The 24048-nt window shown below is 48.3% G+C and overlaps 1 protein-coding gene across 1 annotated transcript in view; it reads left to right on the top strand.

Moving 5' to 3' along the window:
* LOC144163075 (VWFA and cache domain-containing protein 1) overlaps positions 1 to 24048 on the top strand; it is a 58722-nt gene that overhangs the window by 25195 nt on the left and 9479 nt on the right. The window contains exons 3-20 of the mRNA XM_077693873.1: positions 5360 to 5508; positions 6651 to 6757; positions 7090 to 7228; positions 7849 to 7993; positions 9810 to 9945; positions 11003 to 11089; positions 11190 to 11327; positions 12334 to 12434; positions 14070 to 14202; positions 14335 to 14484; positions 18366 to 18489; positions 19251 to 19377; positions 20874 to 21045; positions 21638 to 21780; positions 22042 to 22139; positions 22645 to 22839; positions 23372 to 23494; positions 23620 to 23722. Coding sequence (XP_077549999.1) covers positions 5360 to 5508; positions 6651 to 6757; positions 7090 to 7228; positions 7849 to 7993; positions 9810 to 9945; positions 11003 to 11089; positions 11190 to 11327; positions 12334 to 12434; positions 14070 to 14202; positions 14335 to 14484; positions 18366 to 18489; positions 19251 to 19377; positions 20874 to 21045; positions 21638 to 21780; positions 22042 to 22139; positions 22645 to 22839; positions 23372 to 23494; positions 23620 to 23722 — 2370 coding nt within the window. The remainder of the gene's footprint in view (positions 1 to 5359; positions 5509 to 6650; positions 6758 to 7089; positions 7229 to 7848; positions 7994 to 9809; positions 9946 to 11002; positions 11090 to 11189; positions 11328 to 12333; positions 12435 to 14069; positions 14203 to 14334; positions 14485 to 18365; positions 18490 to 19250; positions 19378 to 20873; positions 21046 to 21637; positions 21781 to 22041; positions 22140 to 22644; positions 22840 to 23371; positions 23495 to 23619; positions 23723 to 24048) is intronic.

The raw sequence follows: 24048 nt of genomic DNA, 5'->3' as shown, positions 1-24048 counted from the left end.
CGAGATTTTGACGCGCAACAAAAATCACGACGGTATCGAAATTAATACGGAGCCCTCCACTACAGTACACCTTATAACCCTGGTTTAGCTTTGGTGCGTTAAGCCACATAAATTGAACGGATCGTGTTGAAGCAAAGTTTGCGAACATGAATTACTCTTCTGCCTCGTGAACCTAACGGCGTCATGCAACACCGTGACAACCTGAAACTTAATTCTTGTCAGCAAGCGACTTGCAGACTTGCGGTTGTCAGCTATTATTCACCAGCATGGAAGCACTGAAAGTAAGTTATGCTGACGCTACAACTGACCCGCCGCGGTGGCTCAGTGGCTGTGGTGTTATGCTGCTGAGCACGAGGACGCGGGTTCGATTCCCGGCCGCGGCGGCCGCTTTTCCGATGGAGGCGAAAAGCAAAAACGTCCATGTGTACGAGGTTTCAGCGCACGTTAAATATACCCAGGTAGCCAAAATTAATCTGGAGCCTTTCACTACGGCGTGCCTCTTCGCCTGCGAAGTGTCGGCACGTTAAACGCTACAATCAATCAATCAAAGCTGCGACTGCTTATTTTGAAAGGCGACAAATAATAGTCTCATCTCAAAGTTAAACACCTTTGAAATCAGTAACATCTGCATGATTTTTTGGGACAATCTGAATACTATTGCACAGCTGGAATATATAAAATCAGCTGAGAGAGCGAGCATTTAGATAGTAAAATATGTAAAAAAAAACATGGATATAAATGTATACTTGTCAGTTTTATGATAAGTTGTCGAAATCAGTTCAAGCAATTTTAGATTACAAGGTTATTGTGTAGTTCCAATGTGCGAGGTCCAATCACAGCAAAAAGAACTTCCTTTTGGCCGTAACAAGCGAACTGCTCTCTGATGCAAACAACAGCAGTAAACGAATGCGAGTGTCCAGAGCATCGCTTGACTTGAGATGAAAATGACTGAGGTTTCGTTCAGTCGAACACGGAGGGAGAAAGAATTACTTTTTTGCTGTGAAGTTTTTTTCACCAATGTAAATAGCACCAGTAAAAACTTTTTGTGATACATTTGGCATTGTGTTCCCCGAACCCTTGCTTTCGTCCGCCCAATCTGGTCCTTAAACCCTAGACATACTTTCCACCCCCTAAATTGGAGGGACAAGTAGGGTGCAGTGGACTACACAGAGATGCACCAAACTGCAAGTCTGGGTGGCGGTACATGAGCACCAAAGCAGGCAACGCCTACATTCGAAGACAGCTAGTCAACTGTTGGATAACTATTGACACCCTTATTGATGTTCAACGATTATCAAACTATCGCTTGTTTTCCAGTGCTATCGATAGTTTTTCATCGCCATTTACTTGACGAAGTGTTCATGTCAAAATGTGGAGAAGGAGACCCGCAACCTTTTCTAAGCTTGGTGACTGTGAGGAGCGGCATTGTGGAGCCTTGCTCGAGGTGCAATCGGTCATGATGACTGACTGGAGGCCGGAGGGTTAGAAATTGCGAACATGGTGGCAGTTTGGACGACAGACAGGCGGTACTTGATCGTAAGGGTACAGCAGGCCCACGTTATGTTTCCGCATCCACAGAGAAAAAGGCCTAGTTGAGCCTTTGAAATTTCCTACCGTTAAGTGGCTCATTCTCACCTCTTTTCTGAAAGCAAAGGTTGGCTTCTCTTCAACAAGAGGCATAACGGGAAAGTGAAGTGAAAATGTTCCTAAATATGCGACAAGGCAGTAAAATCTTTGCAGAACACCCGTAACTAGAAGAAGAGATTGTTTTCCTATTGGCTGCTTGTTGAAATCGTGAGGGAAAGAAAGTTCTTGAAAGAAGACGCTTACCGAAATCCATGTTTCCATCACTGCCCATCTATTTCTAGATGAGATGCACGGCTACCCGACGGAAGGGAGGTGCACCAAAATGCATCAAGCAAATGCAGACTAATGGCCAGAAGTTGAGACAAAAACACTTATTCCTCCTTTTCAACAATGCCAAACTAGCAGGAAGACTTGGCATTAAATTCACAAGCTTTCTTGTATGGTTGCAGATTTTGGGCCCCAGAAAATGTTTCTGGTGGCAAAGATATAGCAATGGACCGTGCCTTATTGGAATCCCACTACCTCGAACGCACGGAGCAGAGGACCACATTTCTTAACACTCCATTTATTGCAATATTTATGTCATTATTTTTGGAGAGGTAGGTTAAAGTCTAAACCATAGCTGTGGTGATAATCTGTTGGAATTTTTCGAATTTTTCGAATTTCGGTGGATTGCACCTTGACAATGTTCCGCTCCAAACCCGTCTTTGATCCCTGGCGTCACAACTTCATTTTGTTCCGTTCCAAACATGAATGTAGCAGAATGGCTTCATCTGTGGCGTCGTTGCTCAAGGGCCATGAAACTGAAATTTTTATTTTAAGCAATTCAGAGTGCATGTGTAGGTTTTTACTTGAGTGCAAAGTTTTTGTTCCACTTTCCCCCCAAGACCAGAAATGAGTGGGCAGGGCTCATTACCCATTTAGTGCAGTGCACTGTCCCACAGAAGCATTCTCTTCCAGACTACTACAACCTTGCTTTGTTTAGTCGTCTTTTCAACGCTGAGACATGGCTTCTGCGCTCCAATAAGTTCACCGGGTTGCCGCACCATCTTTGAGGAGTAGCTGAGCTGCAAAATATTGCGCGCCCGTGCTTTTTCCAGCCTTTTCTTTTCTTTTTTTCTTTTCGTGCTATCTTTGCATGCTATTGTGCTCGCTTTGTAATCTCCAAGTGCTTGCTGCATTGTCTTATGTCGTCGGAAGAGTGGCTTCTGTTTGAGACCCTCTTGCAAGACGGTCTTGCCTCCCCCCTGTCTTTTTGTCCTCCTCCCTATCTTAGCACAGAGGGCCTTTCTGGAGGCAGTCCGTGTTCGTGCGCTCTTGGCATTGTCTTAAGGTGCTGCAAAGAGCTTCTCCTTTGCTCCTCTTATCAAGCACTTTTGTGCCTCGAATACTTGAGGCCTGCTCTTGTTTTGCTTGTTTTCTGGCACTCGAAGTGACAATAGGCGCTGGCGGAGATAAAGAATCGAGGAATGATGAGCACTCCTACTACGTCCGGAGTGGTGGAGACTCCTTGTGACCAGGTTGAGACAACAAGAGCTTTCCGGGAGAACAAAGGCACTACACGACACCCCTGACGTCTGGAACAGCTTGTTTTTGTCTCAAGCACTGCTGCACCTTTGCCGCAGCTTGGGGGGACACATATCTCGGAAAACTTGACCTGTGATTCCACTTTGTAGGTCTTGGAATTTGAGAAGACGTTGCTTGCACACAAGTGGCATGGCCAGAGATGCACATCTAGGCCAGAGCAGCGCACTTTAAGATGAGATGAGATTGGCTTGGCTAGGCTGTTGCTGCTGCCCATAGGAGCGCTAGTTTGTGACCTTTTGTAGCATCACCACCCTTTCGTTTTGGGTTGCATTAAGCAGAGTGGAAGGCTGACGAGACTACAGTCTTGGGTGTGTGACTTTGGTGGGTTCCATTCTGTAAATTTTGATTTTCTTCAAAGCGACTGCGGTGCATGCTTTAAAATTAAAGGGACCCTGCAACACTTACCATCGACTACTCGGAATGTATTTTAAGCTAAAGTCTATTGTCCCAGCAATCTCCTCCCGCAAGAATTGTGAAAATCCGTTCACTATCACCGAAACTACGCGCGATGAGAAATCGCGCATAATTGTTCCCTCTCAACTCGACTGCGGACAACGCGACGGAAGCTGCGCGCTGTCTCCCGGAGAGGGGGGCGGCTCGCAGCATCTTCTCCAGCGTCCTTTGATATATGACAGGCCGGGTAGTTCTCCCCTTTTCTCCGAAACGTGGAGGGGTCAATTTCCAGTCTGGTGCCACAAAAAAGCAGGCACGGCTGCCTGCTCATAAGCGCGTGCTCAGGCTGGTAGGGCGTTTTTGAAGCAATAAACGTTTGTTGTCATGTTATCTGGCTGAAAGGGGAGTGATAAGTTCGTCACTCAAACTCCACGCGCACTCTTCTAAACGTCGCGCAGGTTTACTTGCACTGCTCAAAGAGTGTTGCAGGGTCCCTTTAACCGCTCCCCAGCAGCCTGGGACATGACAGGAGTATTCTGTGGTGGATGGGGGATAGGCATGCTGTCTCCTTTATCAGCAAATTTGCTCAGTGTGCAGTAGTGGCTTGGTTTTATGTGGTTGTGGAACATGTGATGTGGTTGTGGTTTGATGTGGTTGTGATGTGATGGTTGTGAGGCTGGTTGACAAATGAAAGGGAAGCATTATCAACAGTTTAGGTCTAGCATTATGAGTGCCGTAACCTTCACACTGTAGTATTTGCACACAAATGTCAGTCATTCCTACGAATGAACGTGATTGATTCAGCAAATGGATGTATGAATGCCACTTTGCAGGAACTGTGTTTACCCCGTCTTTGGAAACAAAGTTTATGCCAGTGGCCATAGCATGCGGTCAGCATTTGACTCAATTGTTTTTCAAGACCAGGGTAGAATGTTTTCTGGCTTAGGCAGCAGGAGTGCTACACGAGGCAAGGAGTAACCCAGAGCGAATAAAACTGAATTATGACATCCACGCTTCTAGAAGGATAAGAATGGGGTGGAGTGCATTTAGTAGGCATTCTCAGATAATGAATGGCAGCCTACCATTGTCCCTGAAGAAGAAAGTGTATGACAGCTGCATCTTACCGGTACTCACCTATGGGGCAGAAACTTGGAGGCTCACCAAGAGGGTTCAAAATTGAGGACGACTCAGCGAGCAATAGAATGGAAGGTGATGGATGTAACGTTAAGGGACAAGAAGGGAGCGGAATGGGTCAGGGAACTAACACGTGTTAAGGACACATTAGTAGAAATTAAGAAAAAGAAATGGACGTGGGCAGGACATGTAATGCCAAGACAAGATAACCGGTGGTCATTAAGGGTAACAGAGGGGATCCCCAGAGAAGGCAAGCGTGGCAGGGGCAGATGAGATAAAGAAGTTTGCGGGGATAAATTGGTCCCAGTTAGCACAGGACCGTGACAATTAAAGATCAATAAGAGAGGCCTTTGCCCTGCAGTAGGCGTAGATAGGCTGATGATGATGACGACGACGACATCCACACTTACGTGAACACGTGCACCATTTTAGGCAGACGCGAAATTCGGGACTTTTATTCCAAGACTTAGCTTTTTATATATTTTATATTTTATAAACATATTGCGCAGCATCCATAGGGATGTGTGGAAATGAGGTGATGGTAGCCCCCGGTTTAACTGCATCGTGTGGGGAGACTTTTATGCAATACAACTGATGTGTGCCTAGCGGGGAGTGTGTTCTAACCCCTGTGCTGCCCCCCCCCCCTCTGTCATTGCAGATGTCCGACAAGCTGCACAAGAAGCTGACCTCCTATGTAGCTCTGCTCAACCGGAGCTCGGACGTCGTGGAAGAGCTCTACAGGTTCCGACAGCGGTTTGCGCTGCCTGCAGTGAACCCGTGCTGCCTGATGGACCCCGGCATGTTGATGTGAGTGCTCGTGAGCGTGGCATGCCTGTCCGCGGCTGAATACGCTTTGTCAGAGCCTGTTTGACGAGTTGTGCTTGAAGTAATGTGTGGCGAGGGGGCCGGGGCAAAAGTAGCATGCAACACGGTCACTGAACCTGAGTGCATTTACTGGTATATTCTCACATAGCAGCTAGGACCAAAAAAAAAAACTGCAGTAATTAGACAATGCAGATTTGCCAAGAGTGCACCTTGAGGACGCGGGTTCGATTCCCGGCCATAGCGGCCACTTTTCTGATGGAAAGGAAAAGCAAAACACCCGAGTGGGTGAGATGTCGGCACACATTAAAGAAACCCAAATGGTCAAAATTAATCCGTAGCTGTCCACTACGGTGTGCCTCATCGCCTGCGTTGTGTCGGCATGCTAAACCCTACAACCAAATCAAATCAATCAAGAGTGCACCGTAATCTTGTCTTCGGAGGCTGCCTGTCACTTGAAATTCGTTTGTTCGTTTTGGCATGTAGTTGTTTGCATACTGTCTGTGGCTGACTGCACACGCGAGGAAGGCCGTGACGTGTTCAGGAATTCATTGTGCTCATCTTTTCCAATGCTAGACAAAGGCAGCAGCCGTCGAGGGAGGGTCCCGCAAAGCCTGCATTGTTCACCACTGCGTGCTTCATGCCAGGGCCTTGCTGGGATGTGTGCTTTCTGCCTCAGCAGTGGGAACGAGCTTGGGGCAGCTAGTCACATGGGGGGGGGTCTGTTCCTTGTGCAAGAGCAATCCTCCAGGCAGTGCAGATATACTGCTTTTTTTGTTTTGTTTTGAGCTAGAATACAAAGCCCTTGTCAGAGGTGGTATTGTGCTCAAGTTGTCATATTTATACCCACAGACTGGCAAGGCTCGCAACACCAGAGAGCTGGTGCGTACCGTCCTACACGGCTAAAAGACAGAAGCATTGTTCAGTGTGATTCATTTGCATAATACCACATGTTGTTATAACCCCCTTCTTCCCTGTGCGTGTTCATTCATTTTTTTATTGCTCACTCAGATCGGAAGACTCGGTAATCGGCTATGCGCTCTCATATGTGCTGCATTGCCTTGCCTTGCTTTTGCAGCCCAAGCGCCCTCGCGGAGTGTGATGTTTAACTTTCCTTGTCTTTTCAGGATGGACAACCACTTTGGCACTGAGATCACCAACTCCACAACTTGTGACACGGCGCCCCTCTCCCTACCCAAGGGAGTTTTCAGCCCAGGACCGAACCTCACCGACGGTGAGATACGCCACTTTTTTTTCCCCACTGCAGCAAGCATAGATGCTGCATTCTTGGGCACGTAGCATTTTCTGGTGGGTGCAAAGCACTGTAATCTGGTTATCTTTATCAGCACATCCCCTTGTGGTCGTCGAGTCTTAACTGAACCTTCAGAGGCGAAGCTTTGATTAAAAGTAGAACAAACACAGGTTGAAGGTTCAGCCACGCTGGAGGGCACCTTCCTCCTTTGTAATGCTGCATTTTAAGCCTGCTGAGGCTCCGTCCATGAGGAAACGTTACCGATGGTGGGCAAGCGCTGTGTTTGAAGCCCTTCTGCCCCCTCCGGACTGCAGTGTTCCGCAAGAACCTGGAGTCCCAGCCGTCCATCAAGTGGCAGTACTTTGTATCTGCGGCGGGCATCCACACGGAGTACCCGGCCTACAGCACCGTGAGGAAGTGGTCGTGCAGGCACGTCGACGACCTCCGCCACAGGTCAGTTGCATTACTGGGCGTTTCCCACATTTCCCAAGTACCAGCTGTGTGTGCCGTTGTATGCTCCTTCTCTGTAAGGATGTCTTTGCCTCCCGCTGTGCAGAGGGGTATTAAAACACCCTTGTCACACCCGAAAGAACCCCAAAAGAGATGCAGGCACATTGGAAAAGGTCACACCTTGTGCTTCCCCTTTTTCCGCACTTGCACTTCACGTCCCTCTGTTGCTCCTCTGCCTCTCAAATGCTTCCCCGAAAACTTTCCCTCGCATGGTCACGTGTTAATCCGAGCACCTGCCATGTCTGCGTCCACTTTTGGGGGATCGTTTGTGGGTGTAGGGAAGGCCCGCAACCTTTTCCACTATGCAGTTTGCTTTGTTGCGGAGCATTGTTGCTCTGAATAACCTGTATGGCCTTGTTGTATGTTTTCTGGGGCACTTACAATCGAGGGCTAATGATTTGGTGGCTTGTTTCATCAGCCTGGTGTGTGGATTGCCCATCTTCTTTAAAGCTTTGAAGTGGTGATTGATTGTAAAGTGCTTCAGGCAAGTTCATTTCGGCGAATGCTTGCAGTGGTCAGCGGGAGCGTATTTGTCCTAATCCTGCGCGTTGTTGTTGTGCCAGGGACATCTACCTGGCGACGGTGCAGCCCTACACGAAGCACGTGGTCATTGTGATTGACCACGGCAACTCGCTCAGCTCCAAGCAGCTCGTCACAGCCAAGGCAGTCGCCAAGTATGTCCTGTCGACGCTGTCACACCACGACAGGGTGAGTGCCGGCTGAGAGGCTCATTTATTGGCCCTGGGATATCCTTAGTATAATTGGTGGTGCTGGCACCGTTTCTTTCTGGCAAGCTTGTCGCTTTTAATTTGGGTGTAGCTAAAGTAAGTGGCGGTGTTGTGTGTCAGTGGTGTGCCGATTTTACACCAGGAGCCTGCAGATAAGTTCAGTGCCACATTTGCCACATAATAAAGGTTTGATGGAATGCAGGTCACGTTTTAAGAGGCTTTTTCCTCTCTGCTCTGAGTGGATTGGGGCGCTATGAAATGCCGGCATGTGGCAGTGGCTGGCCTTATAGCGTGATAGTGAAACTCTGTGCTTCAGTTCTTGAAATTCGCATCTGCATTTAAATTACTCTCTGTGTCTTAATTTCTCTCGTGGCAGTGTACATGGTGCTTGCTCTTTTGAGGGTTAGAGTTAGCACACAATCGAAATGCATTAGCCCATTCATTGACTCCCTCTCTTTTTCTTTTTCTTCTCTCTCAAGAACCTTCAGAATTTCCAGATTGCTTTGTTTGTGTGGCTGTTCAGAAGTGTTCTTTTTGAGGGAGAACAACAATGAGGCAGTGTTAGCTGACATTTGTTGAGCTTTCCCTGAAAACGGAAGGGAACGATGATTTGTGAGCGGACGCTTGGGGAAGCATAAAAAGCTGGTATGGCAAAGGTGCCGCTTGTGCATTGCAATCGCCAGCATATTTTTTGCAACACTTTGAACAGCCTGATGCGAAACTATGTAGATCATACAAAAGGCCTGAAACTGCAGCTGGTTATGATGGTCATTCGTGCTCCGTTCGGTCGTTACCACACTCGCTACTCATGTAAAAACCTGCCTCATTAAAGGGGCCATGCAGACAAAATACAAGTTTGTTTTATTCAAAAAATTTTGTGTTTTATAGTGCCCCCCCCCCCCCCAGCACTTGTCCGGCAGCAAACAATGCAGTATTCACTGAGAAGATCATCAATTTAATTTAAAATTTTGATTCTCCTGCCAAATCGTGTGTTTTCATGACGTCTGCCATGAAGTCACAAGGGCGGATATTGGAATTAACTTTCAGTGTGTCATGAGGCTCTGCAGCATTGCTTAGCGTCGGTCCTCCCAGGTGGTGCTGCCATACTCAGCTGTGAACCGTTGTCCTTGTTGCTTTATTTTTTTACTGTATTTGCACCTTGCTTGGTTTTGTTACTGTAGAAAGTAATCACTTCGTGAAACCTGGGGTCTGCTCGACAAAGAGGGTCGCGTAAGACAACGTCGCTTATGCCAATCGGCCAGTGTCGTGTAAGGCAACTCCAAAGAGGCGCAGTGCTGTGCAGCTAAAACAAGCGTAGTGCGCCCAGTACCACCAGCACTGGGCATCGGTACTTCTATGCTTAAGTGTATTTTCGTAACTTCCACTGTTTACCTCACCGTTCTTAGTGCAATAAAAAGAATGTGCCCTAAATTTAAGCGCAAATCGCTCGTTCGGCTAGCTTATAAGCTCTACCTAATTTGCGTCTGCTTGTGCCGCCCTCCGCCAATCGCAGAGCTGGCTCGTATGACATCATAGGTTTTGTTGCGGGAAATGAGGTAGTGGGTCGCATGGTTGTTCCCTTTTTTCCTAATTATGTAGCTTATTTGAGTGAAGTGTGCGTTAAAAGTGGTGCCAGTATGATTCCAACGAGGCAATCTTTCGAATGAACCAAACTTGTGTGTTTTATTAAGGCCATATTTGGGTGGAACTGAACCCCTTGGCAGTGCTGCTCTGTGACGTTCTGAGGGAGAAAAGTTCTGACGTGCCCGCTTCCCTTCTCCTCTCCCCCCTGCCAGGTGGGCCTCATCGGCCTGTCGGGAGAGCCCCGGTTTCCGCAGAGCGACAAGTGCCTGTCCAAGGAGATGGCCTACGCCACCTATGAGACCAAGTACCACTTTGGCCGCTTCATTGACGCCCTCCAGAAGGCCCCCAGTGAGTGCTTTCCCCCCGGCTCGACTTTGCGCATCTGCTGATGCCTCCTTATTGCTGGGCTTCACAAAAGAGGCTGTTGTTGTTGCCACAGTTGGGGTATTGTCGAAAAGCAAAAGGCTGGCCTAAAGTACGTAAGGGCAGGTTGCGGCTCAAAACCACGGTCCTTATAGTAATGATGTTTGGACGAGGAAGGTAGATTCCCTCGATTGCATGCACCATTAATGCTTGAAACTTAAATCTAGCGCTCGTGCAATTTGTTTGGTCAGAAAAGTTGTGACGAAAAGAATCTTCGTGTACACCTTTTTAAAACCTTGTGATTCTTCTGCAGAATGCAACTGGTCAGTTTAATTTTTCCCCCTCACAAACTGTATTTCGTAAATAACTATCCATCCACTGTGTACAAGGATTTGACATTTCCTAAAAGGAAGATGTCAAGACGCGTTCAGAGAAAATGTTTTGCAAATGGCGAAATGTGCAAACAAGATAATCGCGCAAAGTTTGGCAAGCATCAAAAGTCTGCAAACCCTCACTGCCAGTGCTTTTGCGTGAACCCTGAACACGATGTTTGTGTGTGTCTTTGTCTAGCCCAAGTCAGTCCAGTGCTTTCATTCAAAATAGCGTGCTTCTAAAGGGCGATGAATAAAACAGGCAGCTAAAGCAAACAATTGCAACATTTACAGTTTAGGGGGGTTTGTGCACAAGTGAAGTCACCTGGCCAAGCACTAGCCATGCAGTGTTTACATCGGCTACTCATTGTGTGGCGAGCCATTCAAACCGCATGCACCAGTGCAGTTTAGCCTGCCCCCAAGCTTTTCTTTGACGAATGCTGTACTCATAATAAGCGACGGCTGGAAGAATTAGAGGGCATAAGCTGTAGTCGCAACGAAAAAGGTAATAGCTTGTTTCCAACTGTACTTGCAGTTCAACGTCCCTGGAAAGTAAGCAGTGAACCACTTTGGCTGCTTTATTCTCCTTTCGCTCTGCCCGATTTCCGTGGCTCTTGCTCCTGTCTGAAAAAAATGGCTTGTCATTTCACCCGTGCCCTCTGCGCCCACAGATTCCACCAACCACCAGGTCGGGTTCAGCAAGGCGTTTGAGATGATCCAGAAGAGCCTCCGACCTTCCAAGGACACTTCGAAACAAGGTCAGTGCTTAACTTCTGTGTTCTCCGAGTGGGGCGTGGTGTTTATCGCAAGGACGGTTCCTCTGACGATGCTTCCCCTGGTACTCTCTTCGCCTCGCAGCCGAGGCACTGATCGTGTACGTGAGTCGGGGCCTGCTGTCGTCGATTGCGGATGCGCGCCCCGTCTTGGAGACGATTGCGAGCGGGCACAAGACCAGTGGCCACCGGGTGGTCATCAACACGTACGCAGTCATTGACGGTGAGTGGGCAAGCGCAATGGGGAATGCAGGCCCTGTTGCCCTCCGTTTGTGTGGAGCTGTTAAGGTGGTACATGGCTCTTAAAAACAGTTTCATTTAATTTTCAAGTAAACTGTGGGAAACTTGTCAGCCTTGCTGCTTTTTTCCCCACCAATTTGAAATATGGCATTATTTTTTGAGTACGTCAATTAGTTACCAAGTTGATTAGAGATAATTAGCCACTTTTGGAGGAACAACGGACAAAACAGTGTCAGTCGTAAAACTGTCATCTTTATATTTTCCGATACTATGAAGCCTGGTGAGTGTAACAAGAGAATCCGTTTTTTTGATGCACCGCTTGGAACTCATTTTACAGCCCATTAAACTTTGGTGTTTCAAATGGGCATTCAAAATGGTTCCTTGCCACTGGTGCCACCAAAGTTTAATTAAGGATTTGGCAAACTGGCAAACTGTAAAAACGGCCACTCCACCATTCAGCGAACGGGATGGTCACTGTGACGCAGCCGTGTGGTTGTCCTCTCACCGAGTGACACATGCTCTGTGGTTCTTCTGGAGTCGATTTCTTGCATTGAAGGTCGGGGTTAAACATTGCTCTAGACTTTAACTTATGGGCCCACGGCTGTTACAGCTGTGATCGTGTTTTAAAAAAAAGTGGCACGCTTGCCATTATTGCTGTACATATATCATCCGATCGTTGACAGGGTCCAACGGAAATGCTTTCGTAAAGAAATGTGCGCTGTTAACGGAGAACTTCTCCGTACATTTTTGTACATGATGATAACACCCTGTAGAGCTGTGTTCTTCTGCTAAGCTTTGGGGATGCGCTGTATATGGCTGGTGTAAACCCCCGACAAAAAGGTTCTGGAAGCGCCACACTGAGTTAGGTAAACGAGACACTGGCGGGACGGGACAAAGTGTGTTGTATCTAGGACTTGGCTCACGTTCAGAAGCAGGTCTTTCAGGCAGAGAAATGCCACCTGACCGAAAGGTGTCACCCCTGCTTGCAGACGGCAAGCCCATCATGTACGAGACGTCATTCCTGAAGGACATTGCTGAGCTCAACTTTGTCAAGTACAACGTGCCGGGCGTTCCGTCTCCCGAACTCAGGGTAAGTGCCGCCTAGGGGGGAGAAAAAAACAAAAAAAAAAACGGGCTGTGGTCTCTCGAGGTCATTTTTGCAATGTTTCCTGGAAATTTCAAATGACGCTTTCCAGTAGTACTTTTATTGAGATTGCAGCGTGCCTTTTCTATGTATTCATGGCTACAAAATTGGGCTGCAGTTTAATCTCTTATCGGGACCTATTGCAGTGGAACCCCAATAATACGACTTGCAAGGTACCGCGCCAAAGCGTCATGTGATCGGGGTAAGGGTAAATGGTGCCCTAGTAGACAGTCTTGCGCTGCAGCTGGGTTAAGAACGTATTTAAATTACTATATTTAGTGTGTTCTTGCGTAATTTGCGAACCCCTAAAAAGGCTTCCTATTTTGTGCTCCCATCACCCTTGCGGTGTCTGCGCTAGCCCGCCAACCGTGCGCGCAAGATAAGCCGGGTAGATTGACGCGTCCGAGCAAATGAAGAGGGGGGGAAAGGCGAGAGGGTGAAACTGCCAAGGCTGCAAGCAAAACGAATGATAGTGTGAGGCGGCGATGGAAGAAAATGTGGGGAAGGAAGAAATGAAGCGACAATCGCCGTGGGGATGTGTGTGTGTTTTCACGTTCGTCGACTCAATGGGAGCTTCAAGTTGGCGGTCTGCCAGCCACCTGGACTTTCACTTCTTGCGGTTGGCGTGTTGCTGCTCTGCTGCCATGTGGGGCTGTCCAAGGTTAAGCTTCCGCCCACCAATACCCGCCTGCTTGCTTGAGTCTGTTTGCTGTTTGGCAAGTGGTCGGGCCCACCGCAGACTGTTTACTTTTGCACATGAGGCAGCGTCAAACGGAGGTCAAGAAATACAGGTCGGGTTGAGGCGGTGAAGCATCGTATGAAGCAGACTGTGTGCACCAAAGCATTGTATAATCAGGGGTTTTGTCAGGGTTTTTAATGCATTGTTTCTATTGGGAGTTTGCTGGTACTGTGGTGATGTGTCGTAAGAAGCGGGTCATCTTACAACCAAAGGCTGTATTATCGAGGTTCCACTGTATTAACTTGCACTAAACGAGTGTTCGAGTACAGGGAAATGTGAATGACACAAGGCAGTGCATTCAACCTAAACTAGATTCCCCATTTCTTGGCCTACGTAGCCGAGCTCCAGCTTTTCTGCCGAATGGATGTGTTATGCGGGTTTATGTGGGTTACTTATGTGTCATGTACTTTCCCCCTCACTCTCTCTGTACACGTTAAAGATGATGTTGGGCCATCTCGTGGAACTTCACTGACATCTGAAAGTTGAAAAAGATGATCTTGGATTGGAATGCAATCACGCGTCCCCGGCTGCTGTAATTAAATAACTAGGCGTGCTAATGTGGCAGCCGGCAAACAGCCACCAGGTAGTTAAAAAATTCGTCAACAGTTGCTCACTAATGCAAGCTCACTTATTTCTCCCGCTACTTCAAAACTGCCTCAGCTTATCTTTCAAGATGAAAAGCAGCTCGTCAGTAAATGGTTTCCTTCAGATTCCAGCCAGTCGAGGAAAGGACCAGGTTGCGTGTTCGCAGACTGGCCCTCTCTTTCCTGTCGGTGGTCTTGCTTGCGGAAGGAGAGGGTGGGCTTGTCCTCACCCGCAGTGACTCTGTCTGTCTGGCGCAGGGTGCCATGGTGGCCGTGAACTCGACCGAGAACCTGAGCTTCACGATGGGCCAGTTCTATGCGGGACTGAGCTTCCGCCGGCACCCCACTTCCCTGCACTTCTCTCTGCCCTGGTGGGACAGCGTCAGCAAGGGTGAGCAGGTGGCTGCCAGTGCCAGCACCTTATAATGCTCTCTCTCTCTCTCTCCTTGAGCCATCCTGATTACTTTGTAACTGATTACTTTGCCTCGTTGTGTCACCCTTCCTCCCTGCCCCCCGCGTGCAGACCTGGTGATCAGCATCAGCAAGGCGGTGGTGCACCACGGCCTCCTCCTGGGCGTGGCCGGGGTGGACATCTCAGTGTCCGACATGGCCGAGGACGTCGTCTACTTCTCCAAGTCGCAGGACGTCTACAGCTTCCTCGTGGAGAAGTCAGGTTCGTGCGCTGGGCTTGCAACATTCCCCGTTCAAACCCTCTAGTTTGCCCCCCCCACTAGGCAGACAATGGTAGCTTGGCAAATTTGGTGGCAACCCTGGTTCTGTAAGGTGTTCACTATTGTATAGTGGTTGAACAGGGGCAGAGCGTTTAGGGAACAGTTGTAAGTATTATGACATTGAAGGGTGCCTGTTGTTTTAGTAGTTTACAAATTTGTTACATTTTTCACTGGAAGTTTTGGGGCACAAGTCGGAATTGTACAACATAGGTTCCCCATCAACTGTTCCTCAATCCCCCATGATGCCAAAGTTGATTATTGAACAAAATTGTTGTTGCAGGCGTAGAATAGAGAGTTATAGCAGACCGGAAAAACAGTTCTGGTCCGGTAACGTCTACCATCTGGACACCACCGCGCATGTGCAGAACCCTACCGTAAACTGAAGCGACTTGGCCGGACAGTACCAAGACGTACCGTGTCCATCGTTCCAAAGCGGACGGCCGCTTTGGAAGAGTTTGTTAGACGTACTCTTGGCTCACGCCTAGTCGATGGGATTGTAAATATGAGATCGTTTAAGAAAAATGAGGTTGCAACAAGTGAAATCCGCGCTATTCTGACAGCTCAAGCAGCAAGCGAAACACGGTCCCGACCCAACTGTCGTGGCTTGTGTCATCGAGCGACGCATGTACGATAGCTTCTCTTAGGTTAAATAAAGGCGATCCGGCTACATAACTAGTATTAACAGCAACATGGGGCCCGTCTGCAAATCGGCAAGTGAGGAACAGGCGGTATCAGTGTGAGGGACTCAAATACAACGAAAAACTAGAAACAGCCAGCTGTATGTACTGAGAACCTAGCTTGACCCGCTGGCACCATCTGTTGAGATGGCATAGAGGTAAAATGCCCGCTTCATGTTCACCCAGTCGCTAGTTCGAATCTCCGTAGGGGCGTTGGATGTTTTTTTAATACTGCCTTAGCGCTTTTGAGGACAGAAAACTAATATTTCAGCACAGGAAACGCCACAGACTCGCGAAAAATTGCCAAACGACATACAACCCAAGTCACTCCCAGTCACGGTAGCATGTCACGGTCTGCTGTAACTCTTAAAACGAACCTTTCCGGTACGGCTTGGTAACGGGTACTGCATACCGTACCGGAACCGTTTTTCCGATCTGCTATAACTCTCTAATAATAAATGGAAAGAATCAGAGTTGATTGGAGGGCTACTCAAAGCTTTTGCAGCTATTGCACAAATGTATTTGTGTAGCGAAAACTATCTAGGTGGATGTTATGAAAGCTGCAAATTGGTGTGTAATGAGGGCATAATTCGGTTCTTTTATTAAACTTTTTCTAAACAGAGGAAACATGTGATCAGGCTCCTCATTGACCCTAAAAGCTCGAAACTGAGAATCGTTTATTCCCTGAATTCCAATTCTTAGTACCAGATTTGGGGAGGAGATGACACCTCCCATGGGTTTACACCAGCCAGTCAGGTGCAGTGATTTCCCTACGCACCCCCTAGGGTGTGTGTAGACCCTCTTAGTTTTGCTGGACACCCCTCCCCTCGAATCTCTAAATTTTCCCCATGTCAATTCTTGTATTAAACGTCTGAGCAGTCTGGTCAAGCCCCAATAAAAGGAGGAGTGAAACACCACTGCATTATCATCTTAGGCAAGACAGAAAGAGAAAATTCGCACCTGTCTCCTTTAATCTAAGGGGCTTTACTTCCAACCAGGGACCAAATTTCTCTGAAAATATGAAGTCTCACTGGAAACTTTAGCTGCAGCGGACGTCAGGTGAAAAGAAAAAGGAAGAAGGGATGTGGTTTGAGGCACAAAACTATAAACGGCGAATGTTTTTAGATACAACCATCGCTAATCAATATTGGAAACAAGTGATACAACTTAACGCAAATTTTATAAGTTAAATTATTGGGAACAAGTGATACAACTTAACTCTTTCGCTACCGCAGAAAATTGACCAATTTTGGGGGGTCCAAGAAAACATATTTTTTTCTGCTAAAAAATTATTTAGGCACTAATTGCAGGAGCACAAAATGCAGATTATTTAACGGCCTTTCCAATAACACCAGTTTTTTAAAGATTTTCATATATCATAGTTGTGAAAAAAAATATCAAAATCAAAAGTTTTGTCAAGTTGTCGAAAAAAATGATAAAAAAGGAGTTGTGTATATCAAACCACCGGTAGTAGAAAAAAATTAGAATATACATTTTGCAGGGAAACATTTCAAAAACACACCCTAAAAAAAATGTCGACTTGCGCGGAACAGTTTTTCAGATATAAAAAAAAAATGTTAGCACGCACGGTGCTCGTGTCATGCGGTGAAGCCCAACCTCTAATTCAAACTGTGCAATTTTGGGTGGTTCCTTGGAATAAATCCGGCCGTTTTGACGTTATCAGAGGCACCAATTTGCCCCCACATAACGTAAAAACATCTTGTCAATGGCTGACTTTGCATTTACAGCGAGCACAATATTTGGGACAAGCACGCGATGCAGAAAAAAACATGCATGAAGTTGAAAACGGAACGCCGTGGCTGATGTTTGTTGTCGTTCACGGTCAGTTATCTCTCAAAACATAAAGCTGAGCTTTATTATCATCTTCTTACTCGCAATTGTAGCCTTGCTCGCAAAAATGAGGTACGATGAGCTAGAATCGTCCCCTGCGATCTTTGGCCGAGTAGCAGTCGCGCGCTAAAAAAGATCAGCACAACGAGCCTCCTCTATTGCAGCGCCACCTAACATTTTTTAAATGAAACAGTACAAAAACTTATCAGAGACTCCGTGCGAATAGACAGTTCAACTAAGCAGCAACATTAGACACCCGGATATACCTTCGCATGAAAACGAAACTGGAAGGCGAACAGCTGGCAGTGTAAGGCCGGTTTGAAGCGCTGTCCTCGGCGGAACAGATATCTGGCGACTGGGTGTGACCTTTTGACTTGCATCTGAAGTTCTTATCGCAGAAATCGGGTTAGGGTGGGGGGAAATGAGGAGCGGCGTGCTTTGTTCGAGGATCAGTCGCGGACGCTTCAGGCGCCATGGCAGTTAGCCTTGAAGTTGGGTAACTGCGTAGTTGCGCTAAATATGAATTTCGCGATGCAGAAACGAAACCGAAACTGTTGTAAACTGTTTGGGAATGGTCCTGGGGTAAGTAGAACTACCAGAGTACTTAGGACAACTTGCGCAAAGGCAATAAAACTGCCTAAAATCATAAAGTAGCTTTGCAACCAGGCACTGCTTGACATTTTCAGCCGATTTCTGGGAATATTACTGTCAGAGCGTGAACCTGACGATTGAAAATCGTTTGCTAGTTCCCCATTCACGCCCTGATAGCAAAAAACAAGCGCTGGTGCAGAGTAATTACGAGTTGCACGCATTCTTCGTTGGTAGCCTTGAGGCGCGATGACCACGCCCCTTTTCCACAACCAGGTGATTCAAAAGCGTGTCAAAAATCACGTTTCCGTTGCAAAAATGAAAACAAAACTGATTTTGAAAGGCCATTTTCTGATCTAACTCCGAACAGCTTTACTTGTTCGAGAAACGCCTGGAACGCTATGAAAAGGCGCCCCCAAAAGTATCGATCAAATTGATCGATTTTGATAGGCGCGGTAGCGAAAGAGTTAACGCACATTTTATAAAGAAATTAAATTTAAAAAAAAAACGTTCGTTACGGGGATGAGCGTTTGGTTAATAGACGTATATTGCTTAACTAGTGGGCGAAAAAGAAACAGTTTGCCTAGTTTAGATAAACTTCACCTGCACCCCCCCCCCCCCCCCCCCTTTCTTCCCCCTGATTCGATTCCTGGAAAAACCCCTGGCGAGGCGTGCCTATCAGTGCATCTTCTGGTGTGTGCATGCAGGTGTGGCCCTGGTGCACCCAGCCCTGTCCAAGCCGTCGTCGGTGTCGGAGCAGCCCATGCACACGGACATCCTTCACCTGGAGAACCGGCCAGGCTTCCACGCAGTTCGGGAGAACCTGCTCAAGTCAGTTTTGTACCACCTGTGTGGATGTGTATGTCGCAGTGGGAAAGGATGTGTAAAGTTGCCCTGCCCCCGGTTTCTTTTGTGTGTGGTGCAGGTGCGCATCAAACGGTATTGTCCTTATTTTATTCTTCTGTCAGTGCAAGAAGAGCTATTCCACTGTGGAGTTTCATCCAGTGTAATGACGCTTCCGTCCAAACTTTTTGAGCATGAGCAGCTTTGGGGGTTACTCACGGAAGGTACACCGTACAAAGCATAGCTAGTTTTTGAAGGAATGGGTACTCAGTAGAGAAAATAGAAGGTTGTGAATATCCATGTCTTTCTTACCTTGAATTAAATCGAAATAATCGAAAACTGACTGCAAATTCAATATTTTTGGAATGAATTCCTTCCTGTTCGGTGTGCATCACCTTGTGGACACCAACATTATTGTATTCCTTCCCTTTCTGCAAAAAGAGCTACAAGAAACAGATCATTTAATGAGCTGGGAACTTTTACCACTATGACCTTGGCTCAGTAAATTAAATGTACAAAACGTTGCAAAAAGAAATCATGCAAACTGTTCAGTTCATGAAGCCTGACCTGAAAATTTTTTTGACTTGTGATGCGACCCAGCTCTCTGGAATTCCAGCTTACAGGAAATGTGTTGTTGATGTACTTTCTGTGTGTGGGGTGATGGGAAGTTTGGCGAGTATAGGTACAATCTTTTGAAGTTGCATTGCACTTTGGGGCTCACATCTTGTCCCGGCATCATCCTTGTGCAGTGGCTCTGGTGGCGAGAACAAGTTGACCCTCGCATCGGTAGTGGAGTCACCTGATCAGGCCACGAATCTCGTCGAAGCCGAGCCTGCTGAAGAGCAGCTCTCCGAAGTCGTCTACCGCTGGACGAGGGTAAGTTGGGTCGGAATCGGACCAATCCTCAAATGTTGTTTCTCTTGGTGTTTCTGTTCTTGAGTATTGTCACGTGGGCAGGGATGTGGGGGTTGGATCACTTTGTCAAAGTTAAAGAAGTAAAATTTGTTGTTGTTGTTTTTGTTGTTCTACTGTGTCCTGTTTTTTAAGTTGTGGAATGTTGCCTCGGAACGTGTAGCACGACACAAGGTGTAGCTGAAAAATGCACAATTTACGCAAGAAAAATGCACAATTTACGCAAGCTAATTTTCTACGAAACATTGGATGAAATGCTATCGAATTTTGAAAATATAGAAACGCAGTGGCAGACGTGTATGAGCACGTTTGTTTTAGTGAAAGGAATTGTTTATCACAAGCAGATGAGTTCTCCTTTTAAGTGCAGAGCACTTCAGGGGCTCGCCTTGTCATTGTAGCTCGCTTGGTGGACCCAAGTAGAGCCACACGGCGTTCTGTTGTCGCAGCATAACCCAGAGGCTTCAAAAGCCAAGCGGTTTATATTGTCATAAGCGTTCGAAACTCGTGAACCGCTGGCGCTTATCATACATCTCCCCATTGCTTAGCACAAAGAAAACTGTAGGTACATTTCAGGCAAAATATACGTAATTAACCGGCAGCGACCGCGTTCATTTAGTCAGGAACGCTCGTTGGGTTGGTTTTCACGATAGTAAGCGAAAAAAAGTGGCTGTGCAACACCGGCACGTGCGGGAGGAAAAAGCAAGCACAAAACAAAAGTAACAGGATTCCCGCTGGTGCGAGCACTGCAGTGGCAGGAAATTTGAATTGCATTGGGTGGTAGCAGTGAGCGGGTAACGGCGCTACAGCCCATTGTGGTGAATCACTGCTCTGCACTGCCGACAGCTTTCACGTTGAGTGGAACGGCTTTAATTTTAAGTGCGAATGCACTTTATAAGCGACCCCAAACCATCCACCGCCGGCGGCGGCGTCGGCGTCCGCAGTGCTCCTCTATATTTAAAAAAGAAACAGCATCCGGTGCCAGGTTTCGATCCGAGGACTTTGCGGCCGCAGCGCGACGCTCTACCGACCAAGCCACGGACGCGACGCTGATATCAGTGTTAGAGACGCGCCTTATATCTTTAACGCATTCAAACTACGTCGTCAGCGGCGTGCGTCGGCGACTCAGCGGCGTTATAGCGGCTTGATAACTGCGTGGTGTACACGTGATATTACAAACCCGATGGAAGAGATGGAAGAGAAGGCGGCGAGGCGGTGGGCTGCGGGGGCCGAGCGCAAGCGCCGCAAGCGGGCCGACAACCGTGCATTCGCACTTTCACATTCTCCCCCTCGGGGAAATGCGGGGGAATTTTTTTATCATGTGGTCCACTTCAGTGGTTCAGCATCTTCGTATTGAAGTGTACTTTTCAGGCATCCGGTGCAAAAGCACAGTGACCGAGTCACTGCTTCCCTCTTGCCAGGCAGTGGTCTTGACGGGTCATGCATTGTTGTTCACCTTTCAGGTGGCCGCCACGCCCTACGTGATGGCCATTGTGAGCCTCAAGCCGGGTCGTCGGCAGCCGGTGCTGAGGGGCACGGTGGCGAGTGACGCGGTCGGGGAGTTCTACTACCATCGGCTTTACCTGGTGGCCCCTCCCCAGCTCTGCAGGCACATGAAGCAGCTGTCCACGCTCGGTAAGTGGGCCGTGCGGGGTTTGTGCCCAACCCTTAGCCCAAACCCGGTCTTGTATGACCCAGCTGTTGCTTCACTGGGCTGCCTCAGTTGACCAGTCTTGTATAGTTGGACAGCAATCCGAGGACTCCCATAGGAATACAGGGCGTTGTCGAGTGAAGGCAAATTGTCTAGGATGGGTAATTGAAGGGGCCCAGTATTTTAAGCCCGAAATTTGTACTCTAGCTGAATACATAAACTTCAGACAACGTCTTCTTTCCCACTGCCTTCATTTGATTAAGTGGCGTGCAGGAAAAAAGCAAGGGAGCTTTCCGGAAACTGTCCTTCTAAAGAGACAGTTATCGTTTGAGCTAGTTTCTCGTATGACAGCCTCCCGTGGAACCGTGATTGGCCAGGGTTGATAAGTTTCTGGAGGGAAAGAAAACATGTGTTGGGACAGTGAAGAGGAGGGGGCAAAGATTGCTTCCTTGGGGAGTGAACTTTGCCTGCCACTACGACACAAATGGGTGCCCAGATCACTTCACGGGTGGATGTGGTCTGCCCATTGTTGCCCGCCTGTTTGTCCATGACCGCTGACCTCCTCCCCCTTTGCAGCGGGCAGCACCCTGTTCCTGTCGACGGCGTGCTTCCTGTCCCCCTTCGAGTACCTGTCGCAAGAGGAGACCAAGTCGCGGGTGCAGGGCTACATGGCCTACCTCATTGACACCACCATGCTCATCGCCAACCCGGGCCTCAAGGTACCGTCTGCCCCACTGGCCCCCTTGCACAGCGATCCATCCCTCCTTCGCTCCTTGTAGTGCATTTGACAGAGGTCTATTTGTGCGTGATGAGCGATTCCGTCCTTATGCCGAAGCGTAGCAGCCGTTGCTGGCCGCAGCGTTCATGTTGGAACCATCTTTTGCCTGAAAGCCATTCTGGGCTGCTACACACGTGTATGCAGGATTGCCGATGAATGCATGTCTTAAGAAACGTCGTTGTTCTGTTGTGCGTTGTCGCAGCCTGACGTGCGGGACGAGGTGCTGGCCATTTCGCGCATCACTGCCGAGTGGAAGAGGAGCTTCGAGAACAGCGAGTTCACCAAGCACGTAGTGCGCAGGTGAGCTCTTTGGGATGCTAAGTGTGGAAGCTGTTGCAGTGTTATTTAGAATGAGCCTGTGTTTTAGGTAAGAAAGATAGTCGAGCAAACTGGTAAGGTACAAAATTCTTCTTTCACCAGCCGTGTTTGTTTGTTTCTCTTGTTTCGTAATTGTCACCAGCCGTGTTTGTTTGTTTCTCTTGTTTCGTAATTGTGAGCTCGGTCATGTGAAAGCTATGAACACATTGTAGTTTAAGCCTGCTGTGTTGTGCTAAAAGTGTTGCTGCATGCGCTGTCATCATATAGTTCTTGCGGATGTAGCAGGCTCCATGGGTTTTGCTGAGATTTCGGCACGTGTGTTTTGGGGCAGCAAAATGGAGGAGACAGCATTGTCTTGGGGTACAGCATTGTTGCAGCAGACTTCTTGAAGCAGCGGCCTCATCTTTTTGCTTGTGGTGATCTTCACCTCGAGGGCAAAGAGCGGAGTTGCGTGACAGCAGGCCGTGTGAAATCATCCCTCCCCCAGGTACGCAGCCACGGCGTGCGGTGCCATGGTGACCTACCCCGGCACGGTGCTGGAGCGCAGCTACGACCCGACCGAGCGGGAGTGGTACACCCGGGCGCTCGAGCACCCCGGCAAGGTGGTGCTCACTGCGCCCTACCTGGACATGGGGGGAGCCGGGTACATCGTCACCCTCAGCCACACCGTCTACCAGGCCAAGTGAGGAGCCTCCTCGCTCTGCTGTTAGGAAGGTCGCAATGTTCACAGACTGGCTGTAGCATGCACTGACACTCTGGCCTGGTTGATTGCACAAATGACAGGTTCAGGGGTGCACCATCGTGGCCAAATGTTTTATGCCATCTTGGAGGGGGTTGTGTTAGGCTAGGGCCTTTTGCCTGGCTGTCTCTTTGCTTCCGTTTCCTCACCAGCCCTTCTGGGCATCCTCCTTGAGAGCCCAAGCTTCTCAAGCTTCTCAACCCACTCTGTGAGACTATCCCTATGAATGGGATTGCATGGAAAGCTACTTGGATGTTGGTAGTCAATACGGTCAATTTTTTCCCCCTTCCCATTTATGAGAATTTTCGTTTTGGTAGCACATTCCAAGCCTGCTGTAATGTGCACGCATGTTGTCGCCGCACCATGTGGCCACCTGGAGGGGCTGTAGGGCAGGCGAGCTTCATTGCTGAGTGTGTGCTGATTGGGTGCGCATGCTTTGGTACTTGTGCTGAGCTCCTTGCACATGACGATGCAGGCCGGACGCCCTGCACAGCCCCTCGGACGCGGTGGTCGCAGTCATTGGCATGGACCTCACCCTGGGCTACTTCTACAAGCTGCTGCCCGTCAACATGAACGTCTGCGAGCAGGACAAGATAGCGTGAGCAGCCGTCTCCCTTTTTCCCCGCGTTCTTCGCTAATGCATCTCCCCCCTGAGTGCTTTGAGATGCACTGTTGCGAATGTGTGGGGCTGAGTCGCTGCTCCCTCCCCTTTGGTTCTCCCAGTTGCTTCATTGTGGATGACCGGGGCTACCTGATAGCCCACCCCAGCCTCATGGAGCCGTCCCTCAGGGCCACAGGACTGGAGCAGCAGCACATCACCCGCAAGGTGGGAGGACGACCCTCTTCTTCTTGTTTTTTGATGCCTTCTATCGTCCCTGAAGGATTGTGGCAGGGGTCGGCCTTGTGGTCGAGCGGTGAATTGCGTAAGCACTGATTTGATTGATTGATTGATTGATTGATTAATTGATTGATTGATTGATTGATTGATTGGTTGATTTTAGGGTTTAACGCGCCGACGCTACACAGGCGATGAGGCACGCTGTAGTGGAGGGCTCCGGATTAATTTTGACCACCTGGTTATCTTTAACGCGCGCCAAAATCTTGAATGCACGGTCGTTTTTGCTTTTTGCCTCCATCAGAAAAGTAGCTGCC

This window comes from Haemaphysalis longicornis, unplaced genomic scaffold, assembly GCF_048455015.1.
Source record: "Haemaphysalis longicornis isolate Haplotype H1 unplaced genomic scaffold, Haemaphysalis longicornis Haplotype H1 scaffold_12, whole genome shotgun sequence".
NCBI lineage: Eukaryota > Metazoa > Arthropoda > Arachnida > Ixodida > Ixodidae > Haemaphysalis > Haemaphysalis longicornis.
Note: the sequence above shows the minus strand (reverse complement) of the source record. Positions and strands in the feature narration are given on the sequence as shown.